This window comes from Mobula hypostoma, chromosome 8 (genome assembly GCF_963921235.1).
Source record: "Mobula hypostoma chromosome 8, sMobHyp1.1, whole genome shotgun sequence".
NCBI classification, from domain to species: Eukaryota; Metazoa; Chordata; class Chondrichthyes; order Myliobatiformes; family Myliobatidae; genus Mobula; species Mobula hypostoma.
This window is the reverse complement of record NC_086104.1, coordinates 99149549-99169284: the sequence shown is the minus strand read 5'-3', so window position 1 is coordinate 99169284 and position 19736 is coordinate 99149549. Positions and strand designations below refer to the sequence as shown.

General features: G+C 44.2%; 1 protein-coding gene across 1 annotated transcript in view; it reads right to left on the bottom strand.

Annotated features, from left to right (window-relative positions):
- LOC134350774 (beta-taxilin-like) overlaps nucleotides 1-19736 on the bottom strand; it is an 88526-nt gene that overhangs the window by 5833 nt on the left and 62957 nt on the right. Inside the window, exons 6-9 of the mRNA XM_063056439.1 lie at nucleotides 18112-18231; nucleotides 16134-16208; nucleotides 8786-8878; nucleotides 3308-3403 (exon numbers count right to left, since the gene is read on the bottom strand). Coding sequence (XP_062912509.1) covers nucleotides 3308-3403; nucleotides 8786-8878; nucleotides 16134-16208; nucleotides 18112-18231 — 384 coding nt within the window. The remainder of the gene's footprint in view (nucleotides 1-3307; nucleotides 3404-8785; nucleotides 8879-16133; nucleotides 16209-18111; nucleotides 18232-19736) is intronic.

The following is a 19736-nucleotide window of genomic DNA, read 5'->3' as shown; positions in this document are numbered from 1 at the left end:
GTCTAATTTGGAGTATTGTGTACAGTTTTAGTCACCTACCTACAGGAAAGATGTAAATAAGTTTGAAAGAGCACTGAAAAAATTTACAAGGATGTTGCCGGGACTGGAGGACCTAAATTATAAGGAAAGAATGAATAGGTTAGGACTTTATTCCTTGGAACATAGAAGATTGAGAGGAGATTTGATAGAGCTGTACAAAATTATGAGGGGTATGGATAGGGTAAACGTAAGCAGGTTTTTTCCACTGAGGTTGGGTGGGACTACAACTAAAGGTCATGTGTTAAGGGAATATGAGCGAAACTTCTTCAGAGGGTCATGAGAGTGTGGGACCAGCTGCCAGTACAATTGGTATATGTAAGCTCAAATTCAATGTATAAGAGAAGTTTGGATAGGTACACGGATGTGAGGGGTATGGAGGGCTGTAGTTTGGGTGCAGATTGATGGGACTAGGCAGATTATGGTTCAGCATGGACTAGATGGGCTGAAGGGCCCTTTTCTGTGATGTAGTTTTCTTTGACTCTAAAATGTTATTGAGCATTTAGTTTTTTAAAAAATTTGAGATCTAGAATGGTGACAGATCCTTCCAGCCCAATGTGTCCTCGCCGTCCAGTTGCACCCATGTGACCAATTAACCAACTAACCGCACATCTTTGCACCATGGGAGGAAAGCAGAACACCCAGAGGAAGCCCATGTTGTAACAGGTGGTCAAAGGATTTACATAGCACGGTTCACAGCTCTTTCAGAACATTGCTGTATTTTACAGCATGTGGTGTTGTGGAAATGGGGTTACTGCTGAAATGAACTTGTCATGGAGGCACTAGCTTGACTCAGGTTGTTAACGCTTGGCCCAGGGGCTCTGTGCTCACCCTCCCATTTATAAACTAGACTACCCTTTCCTTTGACAGGTTTTCAATTTCACCAGCATAGAAAACACACAGCCGGGTACAGCACAGAACGAGGACATTTGGCCATAAGACTATAAGCTATCGGAGCAGAATTAAGTCATTGAGTCTGCTCCCCCATAGCGTCATGGCTGATTTACTAACCCTCTCAACCCCATTCTCTTGTCTTCTCTCCATAAACTTTGACACTCTGACTAATTAGGAACCTATTAACCTCCACTTTAAATATACCCAATGATTTGGCTTCCACAACCATGAATTCCACAGATTCATCACGCTCTGGCTAAAGAAATTCCTCCTCTTCTCTGTTCTAAAGGGATATCCTTCTATTTTGAGACTGTGGCCTCCTGTCCTAGACACCCCCAGTGTAGGAAACATTCTTTCCACATCCACTCTATTTAAGCTTTTCAATATGATGGAATGGTGAGGCAGACATGATGGGTCGAATGGCCTAATTCTGCTCCTATATCTTAGGGTCTTATGGTCTAATATTCAGTACATTTCAATGGAAGTTATTTATTTATCGAGATACAGCATGGACTAGGCCCTCTGGCCCTTCTAGACAGGCCACCCAGCAACCACTGATTTAACCATTGCCTGATCATGGGATAATTGACAGTGAACAGTTAACCTACTAAACATTATGTCCTTGGACTGTGGGAGGAAACCGGAGCACCCGGGGAAAACCCACACACACATTCCACAGTGAGGATATAGATACTCCTTACAGATGACGTTGGAGTTGAACTTCAGACCCCCAAGCTGTCACACTAACCACAATGCTATGTGGTGCCCAAATGAATAGAAACCCCTCCCATTCTTTTAAACTCCAGTGAATACAGGCCTACAGGCATTAAATGCTCCTTATACATTACCCCTTTTATTCCCAGGATCTTACACATGAAACTCCTCTGGAGCCTTTCCAAGCCAGTACATCCTTTCTTAGCTAAGAGACCCAGAACTGCTCACAATACTCCAAGTGTGGTCTGACCAATGCCTTATAAAGCCCCGGAGTTACATCCTTGTCCCCTGACATTCTCGCATTCTCGCATTTAACCTATCAAGTCTGCTCCGCCACTTCAGCGTGGGTGATCCATTTTCCTCTCAGCCCTTCTGCCTTCACCCCGTATCCCTTCATGCCCTGACTAATCCAGAATCTATCAACCTCTGCCTTAAATACACCCAATGACCAGCCTTCACAGCCAGCTCTGGCATTGAATTCCACAGATTCACCAGCCTTTGGCTAAATAAACTCCTCTGCATCACCTTTCTAAGAGGACACCCTTCTATTCTGAGGCCGTGTCCTCTGGTTCGAGATAACCCCCGCCCACACCCCCACCATAGAAAACATCCTCTCCACATCCACTCTATCAACATTTGATAGGTTTCAATTAGGTCACCCCTCATTCTTCTGAATTGTAATGAGTACAGGGCCAGAGCCATCAAACGCTCCTCATATGAGAAGCCTTTCAATCCTGGAATCATTTTCATGAGCCTCCTTTGAACCCTCTCCAACGTCAGCACATCCTTTCTCAGATAAGAGGCCCAAAGCTGCTCATGGTACTGCAAGTGCAGTCTGAGCAATTCCTCATAACGCCTCAGCATTACATCCTTGCAGTTAGTGCAATGCTGTACAGGCCCAGCTGTGTGATCCGAGTTCAATTCCCATTGCTGTCTGTAAGGAGTTCGTATGCTCTCGCAGTGACCATGTGGGTTTCCTCCGGGTACTCTGGTTTCCTCCTATACTGCAAACATGTACAGTTAGGTTTAGGGTTAGTCTTTGGGTGTGCTGTGTGACACTTACAGTCTGCCCCTTAGCACTTCTCAGACATTGTGTTGATCGCTGATGTAAAACAATGCATTTCTTGTATTTCGATGTACAAGTGACAAATAAAGCTAATCATTAAGATTATTATCTTTAATCTTTAACAGGTTAAGATAATGATACCTGATTAAATAGGAGAGTCATAGTCATAGAAAAGTACAGCGCAGAAGCAGCCCTTCAGCCCATCTAGTCTGTGCCGAACCTTTTAAGCTGCCTTGACCCATTGACCTGCACCAACCGGTGCTGGTAGCTTGTTCCACACTCTCACCACCTTCATGTTTCCCTTAAATATTTCACCTTTCATCCTTAACTGATAACCTCTAGTCCTGGTGTCACCCAAACTCAGCGGAAAGAAAACCTGCTTGCATTTATTTTTGTAGGGGTGGGCATGTCTTTTGGAGATCACTAGATTTTCCATTTGTATCTCAGTACAGAAATAACAACCAACATATGGATCACAATTAATGGAGGCTCATCCCCATGTGGATCTTCCTCTGTCTTGAAGAATGACAGGTTGAGGACTTCAGTGGAGAGGAAAGATAGTGTGTGGATGGAAGCTGGGAGTAGATTAATCCTCACCTCCTCGATCATACCCAGGAGAGCTCTATTGCAGGATTCCCACTTGGTCTTCCACATTAATGTCTCCTTTTCAACCTTCTTCATTTTTCTTGTCATCTGTGAGGGAACAACAATCTGTGTTATAGATCAAGAAACAGATATATGTACCAGTAGCTGTCTCCCAAGTTGCAACCCCCACCCCCACCCTCCCAGACTTCCTTTTGGGTCTTGGTTATAGGTTTGGATTCCCATCTACAACCATTGCAAAAAGTCAGGCCTGGTGCATCTGCCTCATGAGATGTGCACGAGCTGTCCGTGCTACTGGCTAAAGAGGACTAAGGTTGCAGGCAAGGGATTCTGCAAACACTGGAAATCCTGAGCAACACACACAAAATGCTGGGGGCACTCAGCAGGTCAGGCAGCCTCCATGGAAGGAAATAAACAGTTGATGTTTAAGTCCGAAACCCTTCATCAGAACACCTGGACTGTAGACTTGTTAATTTCCCTCCATAGACACTGCCTGATCTGCGGGGTTCCTCCAGCTTTTAGTGTGCGTTGCATTTGAAATCATGTCTCTGGCTGACACTAGTGGCTGATGTCACTAGGGTCTGTTTTGGTAATTTCAACTTTATACTATTATGCCCCAAATCACTCGATTATTCCATTTCAACGGTGAATAAATTCCTTCACATACTGCAGAGGACTTTATCCTTTGTAGAACTCTTCTTTTCATTGCCAACTGTCTTTTGCTCTCTCAGTGCCTCCTCTTGCATAAAAACATAAGGACTAGGAGCAGGAGTGGCCATCCATCCTGTGGAGCCAGCTCTGCTGTTCAATAAGGACGTACTGATCTGGCCATGGGCTCGGCTCCACCTACCTGCCTTTTCCGCATAACCTGCTTGGCAAAAATCTATCCAACTCTGTCTTAAATGTATTTAATGAAGCAGCTTCCGCTGCTTTCCTGAGCAGAGAGTTCCACAGATTCACTGCTCTCTGGGAAAAGCAGTTTCTTCTCATCTCTGTCCTAAATCGATAGCTCTGGATCTTGAGACGGTGTCCCCTAGACTAGTCTCACTTACCAGTAGAAACAATTTTCCTGCCTCCATCTCATCAATCCTTTTGTAATCTTAGAACAGTATGCTTCCATAATATCCCCTTTTATTCTTCTAAATTTCATTGAGTATGGTCCCAAGTCAATGAATCTCTCCTTAAAGGTTAACCCTCTCATCTCTGGAATCAACCTGGAGAGGTTCTTTTGCACCCCTCCATGCTCATCCAGACAGACCATGCCTTATATTAGTACAAAAGTGTGGTTAATGTAGTGTTTTACAGTGCCAGGGATTGGAAGATTGCTTTGATAATCACTGCTGTCTGTAAGGAGTTTGTACGTTCTCTCTGTGATTACGTGTGTTTCCTCTGGGTGCTCTGGTTTCCTCCCACATTCCAAAGACGTATGGGTTAGGGTTAGTACGTTATGGGCGTGCTATTTTGGTGCCAGAAGCATGGCCACACATGCGACTACCCCTAGAACATCCTTGGATTGTGTTGGACCATAAGACCATAAGACATAGGAGCAGAATTAGGCCATTTGGCCCATCGAGTCTGATCTGCCATTCAATCATGGCTGATCCTTTTGTTTCTCCTCCTCAACCCTAGTTCCCGGCCTTCTCCCCGTAACCTTTGATGCCATGTCCAATCAAGAACCTATCAATCTCTGCTTTAAATACACCCAACGACTTGGCCTCCACAGCTGCATGTGGCAACAAATTCCACAAATTCACCACCCTTTGGCTAAAGAAATTTCTCTGTATCGCTGTTTTGAAAGGGCACCCCTCTATCCTGAGGCTGTGCCCTCTTGTCCTAGACTCTTCTACCATGGGAAACATCCTTTCCACATCTACTCTGTCTAGGCTTTTCAACATTCGAAAGGTTTTGACACAAATAACAAATTTCACGGTATGTTTCGATATACATGTGACAGATAAAGCTAATCTAATTTTATCTTTAAGCTTTTCAATGTACCTTCATTCATGTGACAAAAATAAACCAATTCCAATTTCAATTCTGCTCAGTTAAACTGAGAAAGAGTTGAAATGATCTCTGTAACCTCACTGCTTACAAAGTACCTGTCGAAAAATCACCCATTTACCCAAACTCTGTTAGCCAAACTTCTTGAAGCCAATCAAGACTGTGAACGTAAATTCATTATCAAAGTATGTATATTATATACATTCCTAAGATTCATTTACTTGCAGGCATTTACAGGAAAATAAAGAAATGCAATAGAATTTAGGGAAAATGGTATATAAACAAGGACCGACAAACATCCAATGTGCTAAAGAAGACAAATCATGGCAATAATAAAAAAAACAAATAATTAATATTGAGAACATGAGTCATAGAGTCCTTGAGAGTGAGTCCAGGTTGTGGAATCAGCTCAGTGTCGAGGAGAGTGAAGTTATCCTCTCAAGTTCAAGAGGCTGATTGTTGAGGTCTAATAACCGTTCCTGAACCCGGTGGCGTAGGGCCCACAATAAGGCTCCTGTACCTCCTTCCCGATGGTAGTGGTGGGAAGAGAGGGAAACAGGCCAAATGCAGGCAGACGGGATGGGCTCAGGTGGAGGATCTCAGCTGGCACGTAGCACTGGGGCTGAACTTGAACACCACGGTACCATAGCGTATTGCAGCTCGAAGCATCAGGGTTTGGAGTTCAGTTCTGGTGCCCTCTGTATGTCCTTCCCATGGAACGCGTGGGATTTCCTCTGGGTGCTCCGGTTTCCTCCCACAGTTGTAAGATGTACAGGGTAGGTTAACTGGTCATCATAAACTGTCCCGTGATTAGGGTAGGATTAAATTGGAGTTATCGAGGGTTTGCTGGGGTGGTGCGGCTCGAACAGTTCCAAACTGTTTCTCTAACTAAAATAAATAAAATAAAACATTGGTTTGTTTTCCACTCTTAGGCTTGTTCGAAGTTAAACTGATTGCCTACCAAGCCAGATAATCCAGAGAGACATTTCAAAGATCATGGTAGTCACTTCCTAGTGCCCTGACCAGTGTTACCCCTCACTCAATATATTATCGAACCAACATCTCATTACACACTGTGGGTCTTCCTTTTGTGCTAATTGGCCACTGTTTTCTGTATTGAACAACCACAATTTAGAAGATGGTTCTTTGTGGAAGTACATTGCAATATTAGGAGCAATATATAAATACAATATTATTCTTTCTTGAACATGAGAGATTCTGTCGAACAGGAAATTCAGAATCTCTCCCTTCACCTGGCTTCACCCATCACATTATTGCTTGTACTCCTTCCCCTCCACCTACCTCATTCTGGCTTCTACCCCCCTCTTTCCAGGCCTGAAGACGAGTTTCAGCATGAAAGATTGACTGTTTATCCCCCTCCATAGATGCTGCCTGATGACCTGTTGAGTTCCTCCAGCATTTTGTGTGTGTTTTTCTTTCCTGACATTTGTTTCCAGAAAACCTCTCATCATGACCCCCTCCCCAGTTTTGTCTGATGAAGGAAAGAAATTTGTGCAAAAATTAGACTCTGATGCTCAAGAGCTATAGCAGTCCAATACACTGGGATCTTCTGACCATTGTTCATCACACCTCCAAAACAAATGTTTTCACTACCTCCCAAATTGAGATGGTCAGTATTGATGTAAAATGTTTTCTTAAGTTTATTTGTTCATTTACTGGATGTGGACATTGCCAATATTCATCACCCATCCCTAATTATGGTGGGAGGAGAAGATAGCGGCACGACGCAGTGCGCGCAGCTCTCCGGTGAAATGATATCGTATTTGTAAGTAGGATGCCGTGCACAATTCTGATCTGATGGAGACAGACGTGAGAAGGCACAGAGGAACATCTGTCGAAATTTCTGAAATGCCCGGTTCGCTGCCGCTGCTACTGTGCGATCGAGAATTTCCGGAGGGAAGGCCTCAAAATCCCCAGCTTTGCCTGCTGCTGGTGACTGAGGCTGGGGTCGAAGCGTTCGGCAGAGATGGTGCTCGGTACTCGGTATCAGAGGCCTGACCGGAGCTCGAAGTTTTCAGACGACTCAGAGTCGGATTGCGGTCGGACATGGCAGGGAGAGTTTTCTTCCTTCTCCCGTCTGCGTGAGTTGTGGGACTTTCGACAGACTTTGAATTTTTTACTGTGCTCATGGCCTGTTCTTCATCAAGTCATGGTATTGTTGCACTGTTGTAACTATATGTTATAATTATGTGGTTTTTGTTAGTTTTTCAGTCTTGGTCTGTCCTGTGTTTCTGTGATATCACACCGGAGGAACATTGTATCATTTCTTAATGCATGCATTACTAAATGACAATAAAAGAGGATTGTGTGTCCTCATAATCTAATCTAATCTAATCACCCTAGAAAGGTGCAGCAGCTTGAAGGTCCTCCAGACTGCAGTAAAGATTTAACCACACACTGGGGGGTGGGAGGGTGGTGGGGGATTCTAGAGACACCACAGACAGCAGACACTGGACCCTGGAGCAACAAACAATCTGCTAGAGGAGCTCAGAGGGTCAGACAACATCAGTCCTGATTCGTATTTTCAAACCAAAGTTTTGGTAATTCCTTTCTTCCCACAGACAAGAAGCTTTAAATACCACGTGAACATTGAAGCACTGAGACATATAGTGAAACACATTATTTGTGTCAAATTAAGTCAGCGAGGATTGTGCTGGATCACCGCCCAAAATGTCAACTCTTTATTCCTTTCCATAGAGGTTGCCTGACCTGCTGAGTTCCTCCAGTAGTTTGCGTGTGTTACTCTGGATTTCCAGAAACCGCGGAGCCTCTTGTGTTCAGGATTGTGTTGGGTAGCCCGCAAGTGTTGCCACGCTTCCTGTGCCAATGTAGCATGCCCTCTACTTACTAACCCTAACCGGTACATCTATGGAATGTGGGAGGAAGCCAGGGAATCTGGGGCACCCAGAGAAAACCCACGCAGTGACAGGGAGAACATACAAACTCCTTACAGACAGCGGCAGGAATTGAACCTGGGTGACTGACGCTGGGGGCCAGCTGGTGGCGTAGTGGCATCAGCACTGGACTTCAAGGCAGGTGGTCCTGAGTTCAAACCCAGCCGGGTCCCAACCTGGGCAGCAGCAGTATCTGCATGGAAGAAAGGCCTGGCAACCTGCCTCCGTACCTTGCCACGAAAACCCTATGGACCCTATGGTCCATGAGGTTACGAAGAGTTGGACTCGACTTAACGACTGAACAACTACTGATGCTGTAAAGCATCACACTACTCTGCTGAGCTACCGCTCAACCTGCTGAGTCTTTCCAGCAAATTGTTTGTTGGTGGACTTCAAGTCATAGATAGGCCAGATCAGATTTTTAAAAAACAATGGATGTTCTTCGTGAAGAACTTCAGTAAACTGGATACGTTTGCTAGTTGGGTACACTGTATATAGCAAGCCACATCTTTCTGGTGATGAGAGAGGTTAATGAAAGAGTTTTTAGTTAACTGACCTTTTCCATGTCTTGCTTGAAGCTGCAGAATGTCTCATTGCTTTTTGCCAGCGTCCCCTGGAAGTCCTCAAACTTCTCTGAGTACAGTTTCAGCTAGAAATGGAATGGCAGACATACACAGTCAACGTCAAAGTGAATTTATTATCAAAGTACATGTATCTCACCATATACTATGCTAAAATTAATTTTCATGCCAGCATTTACAGGAAAATAGAGAACTATAATAGAATTTATGAAAAATATACATAAACAAATATTGACAAACAGCCAATGTGCAAAAGACAACTCATGCAAATAAAAATAAATAATACTGAGAACGTGAGTTGTGGCGTCCTTGAAAGTGAGTCTGTAGGTTGTGGAACTATTTCAGTGTTGAGGTGAGTGAAAGTATCCCCCTAGGTTCAGGAGCCTGATGTTTGATGGGTAAGAACTCTTCCTGAACCTGGTGGTGTGAGCACTCCTCTCCCTCCTTTCCAATGGTAGTAGCAAGAAGAGAAGATGATCTGGATGATGGGGGTCTTTGATGATGGATGCTGCTTTCTTATGGTGGAATGGCATTACTAGTCTGGAAAAATGTCACAACGGTGCTCAGTCAGGATAGGCTGGAGGGCTCATCTAGTGAGGCTTTAAGGGTAGAAGTGAGGAATAAGTAAGGTATGACTGCGTTAATGGGATATAGACCACCGAACAGTCCATGGGATTTAGAGGAGCAGGTTTGTAGAGAGATCGCAGAATGTTGCAGAAAACATAAGGTTGTGATAACTTTCCACATATTGACTGTGACTCCCATACTGTAAAATGTAGCATGGGAAATAGTCTGTCAAACATACTCAGGTAAGTTTCCATAATCAGTACGTAGAAATCCCAACAAGAGCGTGTGCAGTTCTCGATCTGCAAATAGGGAATGAGACAGGGCAGGTGACAGAAGTTTGCGTAGAAAAACACTTTGCATCAAGTGATCATAATGCCATTTGTTTTAAGGTAATTATGGAAAACGATAGGTCTGGTCCTCAGGTTGAGATTCTAAATTGGAGAAAGCCTATTCTGATTGCGTCAAAAGGGATGCGGCAAGCGTGGATTGGGACAGGTTGTTCTCTGGCAAAAGTGTGCTTGATAAGTGGGAGACGGTTAAAAATGAAAGTTGTGTAGGTTCCTGTCAGACTAAAAGGCAAGGTTAATAGGTTTTGGGGATCATGGTTTTTGAGATATATTAAGGCCCTGGTTAAGAAAAATGAAGGGTGCATAGCAGGTATAGACAGGTAGGAACAAATGAGGTGCTTGAGGAGTATAAAAAATGCTAGGGAACACTTAAGAAGGTAATCTGAAGGGCTAAAAGAAGGCATGAGGTTGTTCTAGCAGACAAGGTGAATGGGTTCTACAGATATATTAAGAGCAAAAGGATAGCAAGGGACAACATTAGTCCTTTGGACAATCAGAGTGGTAATTATGTGTGGAGCTGAAAGGGATGGAGGAGATCTTAAATGGATGTTATTGCATCTGTATTTACTCGTGAGATGGACATGGAATCCATAGAAGTGAGGCAATACAGCAGCGAGGTCATGGACTTGATACAGATTACAGAGGAGGAGGTGCTTACTGTCTTGAGGCAAAGTAGGGTGGATAAATCCCCAGGGCCTGACAAGGTATTCCCTTGGACCTGTGGGAGGCAAATGCAGAAAGTGCCGGGACCCTAGCAGGGATATTTAAATCATCCTTAGCCATGGAAGGACTGGAGGATAGATAATGTTGTTCTACTGTATAAGAAAGGCCCTAAGAGTAAACTAGTGAATTGTAGACCAGTGGGCCTGATGTTAATAGTGGGAAAGTTATTGGAAGGTATTCATAAGGACCGGAAAAATGAGTATTTGGATATACAGGGACTGATTAGTCAGCATAGCTTTGTGCATGTTAAGTCCTGTCTAACCAATCTTACTCAGTTTTTCAAGGATGTTACCAGGAAAGTAGATTAAGGCAAGGCAGTGGATGTTGCTAACATATACTTTAGCAAGGGATTGACAACGTCCCACAAGAAGGTTCAGTCGCTCAGCACTCAAGATGAGGTATTAAATTAGATTAGACATTGGCTTTGTGGGAGAAGCCAGAGAGTGCTTGTCTCTCTTTCTGGAGGCCTTTGACTAGTGAAATGCTGGAGGGATCGGTGCTGGGTCCATTGTTGTTTGTCATCTATATCATTGATCTGAATGAGAATGTGGTTAACTGGATCGGCAAATACGTGGATGACACCAAGATTGGGGGTGTTGTGGATGGCGAGGAAGACTATCAGAGCTTGTAGCAGGATCTGGACCAGCTGGAAAAATGGGATAAAAAATGGCAGATTGAATTTAATGCAGACAAGTGTGATGTGTTGTTCTTTGGGAGGACAAACCAGAGGAGGGCACTGAGGAGCACAGTGGAACAAAGGGATCTGGAATACAGGTTTATAATTCCTTTGAAATGGTGTCACAGGTAGATAGGGTTGTAAAGAAAGCTTTTGGCACATTGGCCTTCATAGATCAAAGAAATGAGTACAGGAGATGGGATGTTATGTTGAAGTTGTATAAGACATTGGTGAGGCCTAATTTGGAGTATTATGTGCAATTTTGGTTACCTACCTGCAGGAAAGATGTAAATAAGATGGAAAGATTGCAGCAAAAATTTACAAGGAAAAGGTTGAATAGGTTAGAACTTTATTCTCTAGAGCATAGGAGAATGAGAGGAGATTTGATGGAGGTGTACATGTTTATGAGAGGTAGAGATAGGGTAAACATAAGCAGGCTTTTTCCACTGAGGTTAGACTAAAGCTATTGGTTATGGGTTCAATGTGAAAGGTGAAATATTTAAGTGGAACATGAAGGGGATCTTCTTCACTTCTTCATGAGGGTGGTGAGAGTGTGATATGAGCTGCCAGTGCACGAGGTGGATACGGGGTAGGTTTCAACATTTAAGAGGTTTGGGTAAGTACATAGATGGGAGGGGTATGGAGGGCTATGGACGAGGTGCAGGTCAATTGGACATTTAACAGATTAATGGTTCGGTATGGATTAGGTGGACTGAAGGTCCTGTTTCTGTACTGTAGAGTTCTATGACTCCATGACTAATCAAATGGTTGAAGGGAAACAGCTGTTCTTGAACCTGGTGGTGTGAGACTTCAGGCTTCTGTTCCTCCTGCTCAATGGGAGCTGTGAGAAGATGGCATGGCCTGGATGGTGGGGATCTTTGATGATGGATGTTGCCTCTTGAGGTAGCACCTCAATAATAATGAGTTTTATGAGATTCATTAATCATAGCAAAGATAGGGAAGAAAGTGCTTTGAGAAGGATGCACACTATGAAGTTAACGGAAGAAGTTATAGATAGCATCAGATTTAAAGAAAAGGCATGCACTATACTAGGGTTATTGTCTTGAAAGTAGTCAATGAAATCAAGGACCCCCACCACCCTGGTCATTCTCTCTTCTCGCTCTTTCCATCAGGCAAAAGATACAAAAGCTTGAAAACACCAGCTTCTATCCCACTATTATAGGACTCCCGAATGGACCTCCTGGCTGGTAAAAGGATCCAATTGTTCTATGCTTCTAATCATCTTGTACACCTCTATCATGTCATCTCTTATCCTCCACTCCAAAGTGAAAAACCCTAGTTCACTCAACCTTTCCTGATAAGACATGCTCTGTAATTCAGGCAGAAAATCTCCTCTGCACCCTCTCTAAAGCTTCCACATCCTTCCTATAATGAGGTGACCAGAACTGAACACAATACTCTAAGTGTGGTCTCACAGAAGTTTTATAGAGCTGCAATATTACCTCACGGCTCTTGAATTCAATCCTCCAACTAATGAAGACTAATGCAACATACACCTTCTTAGCCCAATCAACTTGTGAGGCAACATTGAGGGAACTTTGGATGTGGACCCCAAGATCTCCCCAAGATCTCCCCAAGACCACACTATAGAATCCTACTATTAATCCTGTACTCTACCTTCAAATTCAACCTCCCAAACTGTATCACTTCACGCTCTTCTGCATTGAAATAGATCAACTAGCTACACAACAAGTGCTTGTGATTCATTGTTTAACCACCTCTTAAGGTAAATTGGTAAATTGGTTTATTATAAACATGAGAAACTCTGCAGATGCTGGAAATCCAAAGCAACAAACACAAAATGCCAGAGGAACTCTGTTAGTCGGGTAGCATCTGTGGAAATGAATAAGCAGTCGACATTTTGGGCCGAGACCCTTCTTCAGGAAGGGGGAAGATGCCAGAATAAAATTGTGAGGGAGGTGAAGGAAGATAGCTTGAAGGTGATAGATGAAGCCATGATAAATGGCTGGAGAAGAAGGAATCTGATAGGAGAGGAGAGTGGACCATAGGAGAAAGGGAAGGAGGAGGGGGCCCAGGGGGAAGAGATAGCCAGGTGAGAAGAGGTAAGAGGACATAGTGGGGAATGGAAGAAAGGGGAGGTTTGCTAGAGCTGTTGGGGAGGGTTTGAACTAATTTGGCAGGGGGATGGGAACTGGAGTGATAGGGTTTAAAGTAGCGATGTTGGTTTACAAGCAGTGGTAGTGTATAGTGAAACAGTCAGGAAAATGATAGGGCAAAGTTTCAGGATAGGTTGCAGTATAAATGGGTGACAAATAGAGGTCTGAAGGTGCTATATTTAAATGCATGCAGTATATGAAATAAGGTAGATGTTCTTGTAGTGCAGTTAGAGATTGGCAGGTATGACGTTGTAGGCATCACTGAGTCATGGCAGAAAGATGATTGTAGTTGGGAGCTTGATATCCAAGGATACACAATCTACTTAAAGGACAAGCAGGTAGGCTGAGGAGGAGGAGTGGCTCTGCTGGTAAAAAATGAAATCCAATCTTTAGAAAGAGATGACAGAGGATCAGAGGGTAGAGGTAAGAAACTGCAAGGGTCAGAAAACCTTGATGGGAGTTACTTACAGGCCTCCAAATAGTAACCAGGACGTGGTCTACAAATTACGATCGGAGACAGAAAAAGCATGTCAAAACGGTAATGCTATGTTAGTCATGGGGGCAATTTGAATATGCTGGTAGATTGGGAAAACCAAGTTGCTAGAAACATAGAAAACATACAGCACAATACAGGCCTTTCGGCCCACAAAGCTGTGCCGAACATGTCCCTACCTTAGAAATTACCTCGGGTTACCCATAGCCCTCTATTTTTCTAAGCTCCATTTACCTCTCCAGTAGTCTCTTAAAAGACCCTATTGTATCCGCCTCCACCACCGTCGCCGGCAGCCCATTCCACGCACTCACCACTCTCTCTTACTTTTGAAAGGATGTGCTGAAACTGGAGAGGGTTCAAAGGCGTTTAATGAAGATAATTCCAGGGTTGAATGGCTTGTCATATGAAGAGCATTTGATGGCTCTGGGCCTGTATTCACTAGAATTCATAAGAATGAAAGATGATCTCATTGAAACGTACTGAATGGTGAAAGATCTTTCTAGAGTGGATGTAGAGAGGATGTTTCCTGTGATGGGAGAGTCTAAGACCAGAGGATCCAGCCTCAGAATACAGTAGAGGGGCATCCTTTTAGAATGGAGATGAGGAGGAATTCTTTTAGCCAGAGAGTGGTGAATCTGTGAAATTCTTTGCCACAAGCAGCTGTAGAGGTTAAGTCTTTATGTATTTAAGGCAGAGGTTGATAGGGCTTGAAGGGATACAGGGAGAAGACGGGAGATCGGAGCTGAGAGGAAATTTGGATCAGCCATGATGAAATGACAGAGTGATCTCGAAGGGCTGAATGGTCTAATTGTACTCCAATGTATTATGGTTTTATGGGAGGGGGAGGAATTTTTTCCGATATCCATGCCATCTGGTTGGGAGGCCACCATTACAGAATATAATGTGTTGCTCCTCCATGTTGAGGGTGACCTCACTGGGCACAAGAGGAGGCCATGGACCAACATGTCAGAATGGGAATGGAATTTGGATTTAAAATGTTTGGCCATTGTAAAGTTCGTCTTTTGGTAGAAGGAACAGAGGTGCTTGATGATGCAGTCCTCCAATTTACGATGGATCTCACCATTGTAGAGGAGGCCATATTGGGAACACAAGAAATAATAGACAACCCAGTAGATTCACAAGCGAATGACTGTTTGGGCCATGAATGGAGGTGAGGAAGAAGGTGAATGAGCAGGTGTAGCCCTTTGGCTGCTCACAGGGATAAGTGCTGAGGGGGAGATTAATGGTGAGGGATAAACAGACAAGGGAATCACAGAAGGAGTGATCCCTATGGAAAGCAGGTGGTAAAGATATGTTTAGTGGTAGGATCCCTTTGTTTGGATGGCGGAAGTTGCAAAGGACTATGTATTGGATGTGGAGGCTCTTGGGGTGGAAGGTAAGGACAGATGGGGTGAGCGTGGATGTTCTGGAAATGGAGGAGATGCGGGTGAGAGCAGCATCAGTAGGGGAGAGAAAGAAACTCCACTCTGAGGAAGGAGGACATCTCTGAAAGGAAAGCCGCATCCTGGGAACAGAAGCGACGGAGAAAAATGAACTGAGAAAAGTGAATAGCATTTTTACAGGAGACAGGGTGGGAAGAGGTATAGTCAAGATAACTGTGGGAATCGGTAAGTTTATAAAAGCTATTAATCGACAGTTTGTCTCCAGAGATGGAGAAAGTGTGGGGAGATGCCAGAAATGGATCAAGTGAATTTAAGGGCAGGGTTGAAGTTTGAGACAAAGTTGATGAAATTGATGAGCTCAGCATGGGTGAGTGAAGCATCAGCAATGTGGTTGTTAATGTAGCAGAGTAAGACTTGGGGAGCATTACTGAAGAAGGATTGGAACATGGACTGTTCTGCATAGCTCATGAAAAGTCAGGTATAGCTGGGGCCCATGCGAGTGTCCATGGCTACACATCCCCCACCCCTGAGTCTGAAGAAAGTTGTTGAGGGTGAGGACTAGAGATGGAGAGGAGCGGTGGTGTGTTATTGTCTAACCAGAGTTTTACAGAGCTGCTTCGTGGATCTTGATCTCAATCCAGTGACAAATGAAGGCGAGCACACTATGTTAGCCACTTGCTCTAGCGAAAATGGATGGAAATGCCAATGCTCACATTATGCACATGGCAATTTGTTGAGCTTGCTAACGAAACTCTCTAAGGAGTTTTTCTTGCAATAAGCGGCAGGTTAAAATAACACACTCGCATTAGGGGTTAGGTGCACTAACATGATTTGAGGAGGCAGAGGCTGTGTTTGTCCCATGCAAAGACTGTGAATCAGTGAGCTGGCAGCTGAGACACGGACGGTACATTGTGAGGCCATGCGCAAAACATATAGTTGATGTGCGTCTCTGTGCCGGAAATGGCAGTATAACGACCTGGGCCTTGAGCAGTGTCTCTTGTTCCTTCATCACATTGGTTTGCAGCTTCCACTCTGCAGCCTGGGTCAGGAGCTGTTTGTCGAGAGAGAGAGAGAGAGAGCACAAGAGATCATAAACAGACATCCAGTCATGAGCAACAGTACTCTGCTCTCATCAGTTCCCCACCTCACTCACCCTGCCCCTCCTGGCCTAAGATCCACTGCTCATGAAAAGTCAGGTATAGCTGGGGCCCATGCGAGTGTCCATGGCTACACACCCCCCACCCCTGAGTCTGGAGAAAGTTGTTGAGGGCGAGGACTAGAGGTGGAGAGGAGCGGTGGTGTGTTATTGTCTAACCAGAGTTTTACAGAGCTGCTTCGTGGCTCTTGATCTCAATCCAGTGACAAATGAAGGTGAGCACACTATGTTAGTCACTCTGTAGCGAAAATGGATGGAAATGCCAATGCTCACATTATGCACATGGCAATCTGGGGGCAGAGGACATGGCAGATGCTGGAAACTGGAGAAATGTACAGTCTGCTGAGAAACTCAGTGGGACAGGCCATAAGACATTCTGTAGGAGCAGAATTAGGCCGTTGAGCCCCTCAGGTCTGCTACACCATTCCATCATGCCTGGATTATTAGCCCTTTCAACTTCATTCTCCTGCCTTCTCCCAGTAACCTCTGATGCTCAGACTAATCAAGAACCTATCAATCTCTGGTTTAAAATATATCCAATGACTTGGTCTACACGGCTGTCTGTAGCAATGAATTCCACAGATTCACTATCCTCCAGCTAAAGGAATTCCTCCTCTTCTCTGTTCCAAAGGGACATCATTGTATTCTGAGGCTGTGGTCTCTGGTCCTAGACCTTCTCACTATAGGAAACATCCACTCCATATAGGCCTTCAATACTCAATAGGTTTCAATGAGAGCCACCCCTCATTCTTTGAAACTCCAGTGAGTATAGGCCCTGAGCCATCACACGCTCCTCCACAATAACACTTCCATTCCTGGAATTATTCTCATGAACCTCCTCTGGGCCCTCTCCAGTGCCCGCACATCTTTTCTTAGATACCGGGTGCTATGGTAGCATTAAAGTTAGCGAGACGTTATCACATCTCAGAGCATCGGCGTTCAGAGTTCAATCCCAGTATCTTCTGTATGTCCTCCCCGTGGGCTTTCCCCAGGTGCTCCCGTTTCCTCCCATAGTCTAAAAATGTACCGGGTTGTAAATTGTCTCATGGTTAGGTTAGGGTTACATCGAACTTGTTGGGAGTTGCTGGATGGTGCGGCTCGACAGCCCGGAAAGGCCTACTCCACACTGTATACCTGAATAAGACTATAATAAATAAATAAAACTTCTCACAATAACCGAAATGCGGCCTGACCAATTCCTTATAAAGCCTCAGCATCACTTCCTTGCTTTTATATTCTAGTCCTCTCTAAATGAATACTAACACCGCATTTGCCTTCCTCACCGACACAGTCTACAAGTCACCCTTTACAGAATCCTGCACTAGTGATCACTAACTCACAATTTTGTTCTCTTTTTGCACTACTTTTTAACATATGTAAGGGTGTAGGTCTCACACAGTAAACGGTAGGGCACTGAGGAGTGCAGTAGAACAGAGGGATCTGGGGATACAGGTCTGTAATTCATTGAAAGTAGTGTCACAGTTAGAAAGGGTCACATTTCAGGGCATGCGTCAGTGATAATAGACCTGATTTTGATTCTGAACATTTTCCAGCATCTGAAGAATTCCTTGTGTTTTAAACCATGTAAAGGTTCCCATCTCTATCATTTCCTCTGGCAGCTCATTCCACATGCCCACCACCCACTGTGTGAAAAACTTTCCCCTTTAAATTTTGTGAAGTATTGGATGGTCTAATCACAGACCAACACCTACAAAGGTGAGGTAAATGGCGAGTGAGGAGATACAACAAATGAGATGAACATATCTGCCCATGGAATGCACGCATGGCCAATACTTGCATATTCCCGTTCTTGGCTGTATCGTTCCTCGGCCTCCTTCAGCAATTCTTGTGCCTGTTGGAGTTTTGCATCCGCCAGTTGTTGCTGTAGGTCCCTGTGCTTGAAGACCTTCTCGAAGTGCTGCATTGAGAGTGTACAAGGTGTGCTTAGTATGCTTGCAGAATCAGAATGAAAATGAGTTGGTGGTTAATCCCAGGACATCGGTAGTGGGAGAATTCAGTGACGGGAGTGATATTGAATGTTAAGGGGTTATTGCTGGCTTTTACATAAGTCTATAGGACATACACTCAGTGGGTACCTCCTTATTGGGTACCTCCCGTACTTATTAAACTGTTCACTGGGTGTATGTTTGTGGTCTTCTGCTGCTGTAGCCCATCCACTTCAACGTTCTACATGTGCATTCAGAGATGTGCTTCTGCACATCACTGTTGTAACGTGTGGTTATTTGAGTTACAGTCACCACTCTCCTCTGACCTCTCTCATTAACAAAGCATTTCATCCAAAGAACTGCTGCTCACTGGATATCTTTTGCTTTACACACCATTCTCTGTAAACTCCAGAGACTTTGTTGAAACCCCAGGAGGACAGCAGTTTCTGAGGTATCCCATCTGGTACCAACAATCGTTCCACAGTTAAAGTCACTTAGATCACATTTCTTCCCCATTCTGATGTTTGGTTTAGACAACTGAACCTCTTGACCATGTCTGCATGCTTTTATGCATTGAGTTGCTGCCACATGACTGGCTGATTAGATATTTGCATTAACCAACAGGTGTACAGGTGCATCTAATAAGTGGTCACTGTGTGTAGGAGCAGAATTAGGCCATTCAGCCCTTTAAAACTGCTACACCATTCTATTATGGCTGATTTATTATCACTCTTAACCCCATTCTCCCTGTAACCTTTGACACCCTTACTAATCATGTAATCCAGATAGTCCACAAAACAGTTGCTTTCACTTTTACATCTTCTTTTTCTTTTAAATGTGTTTCTGGTGCTGCTGGAGCCTGTGATCTACAGCTTGAAGCATGTGTTTCCCAGCCGATTGAGCGATCTGGTGCTTTGCTGTCTCTGAGAAGGTTCAAGGAGGCAAGCGGCATCGAGTCTAAGAACCTTAAAGACAAGCCCATAATTAGCTCTATTTCTCTCCAATATCGCTGACTAAAGCATCGGGAAAGATTGAAGAACCAAGGTGAGCGAGTGTTCAGTGCTGTCTACCAGCCTCTGACTCACTATTGCTGGAGGGAGGTGTCTGCATGAGGCGGTCTCTCTCTCCCAGAGGAAGGTCCCTGTGTTCGAATGGTTTCCCTCGTCCTCAATGCTGTCAGAGATGGTACCAAAGTTCTGGGTCTGCGGTTTATAGATTGGTCTATAGTTCAGTTGGACTCTTGATTTTACGTTTTTTGATTTTTGTGTTTTTGCTCTTTCTTTCTTGTTGCCGTTTGTGCGATTTGTTTGTGTTTTTACTTGTGGGAGTGGGGGGATGTTGATGTTTTTCTTGGAATGGTTTCCTACAAATCACAATGTTCAACTAATTGTTATAACCATGGACTGATTGTATGTACATACATAAAGTGACAGTAGGGGGTGTGTATGTAGTGGTGGTTGGGGGTGTGGAGGGGTAA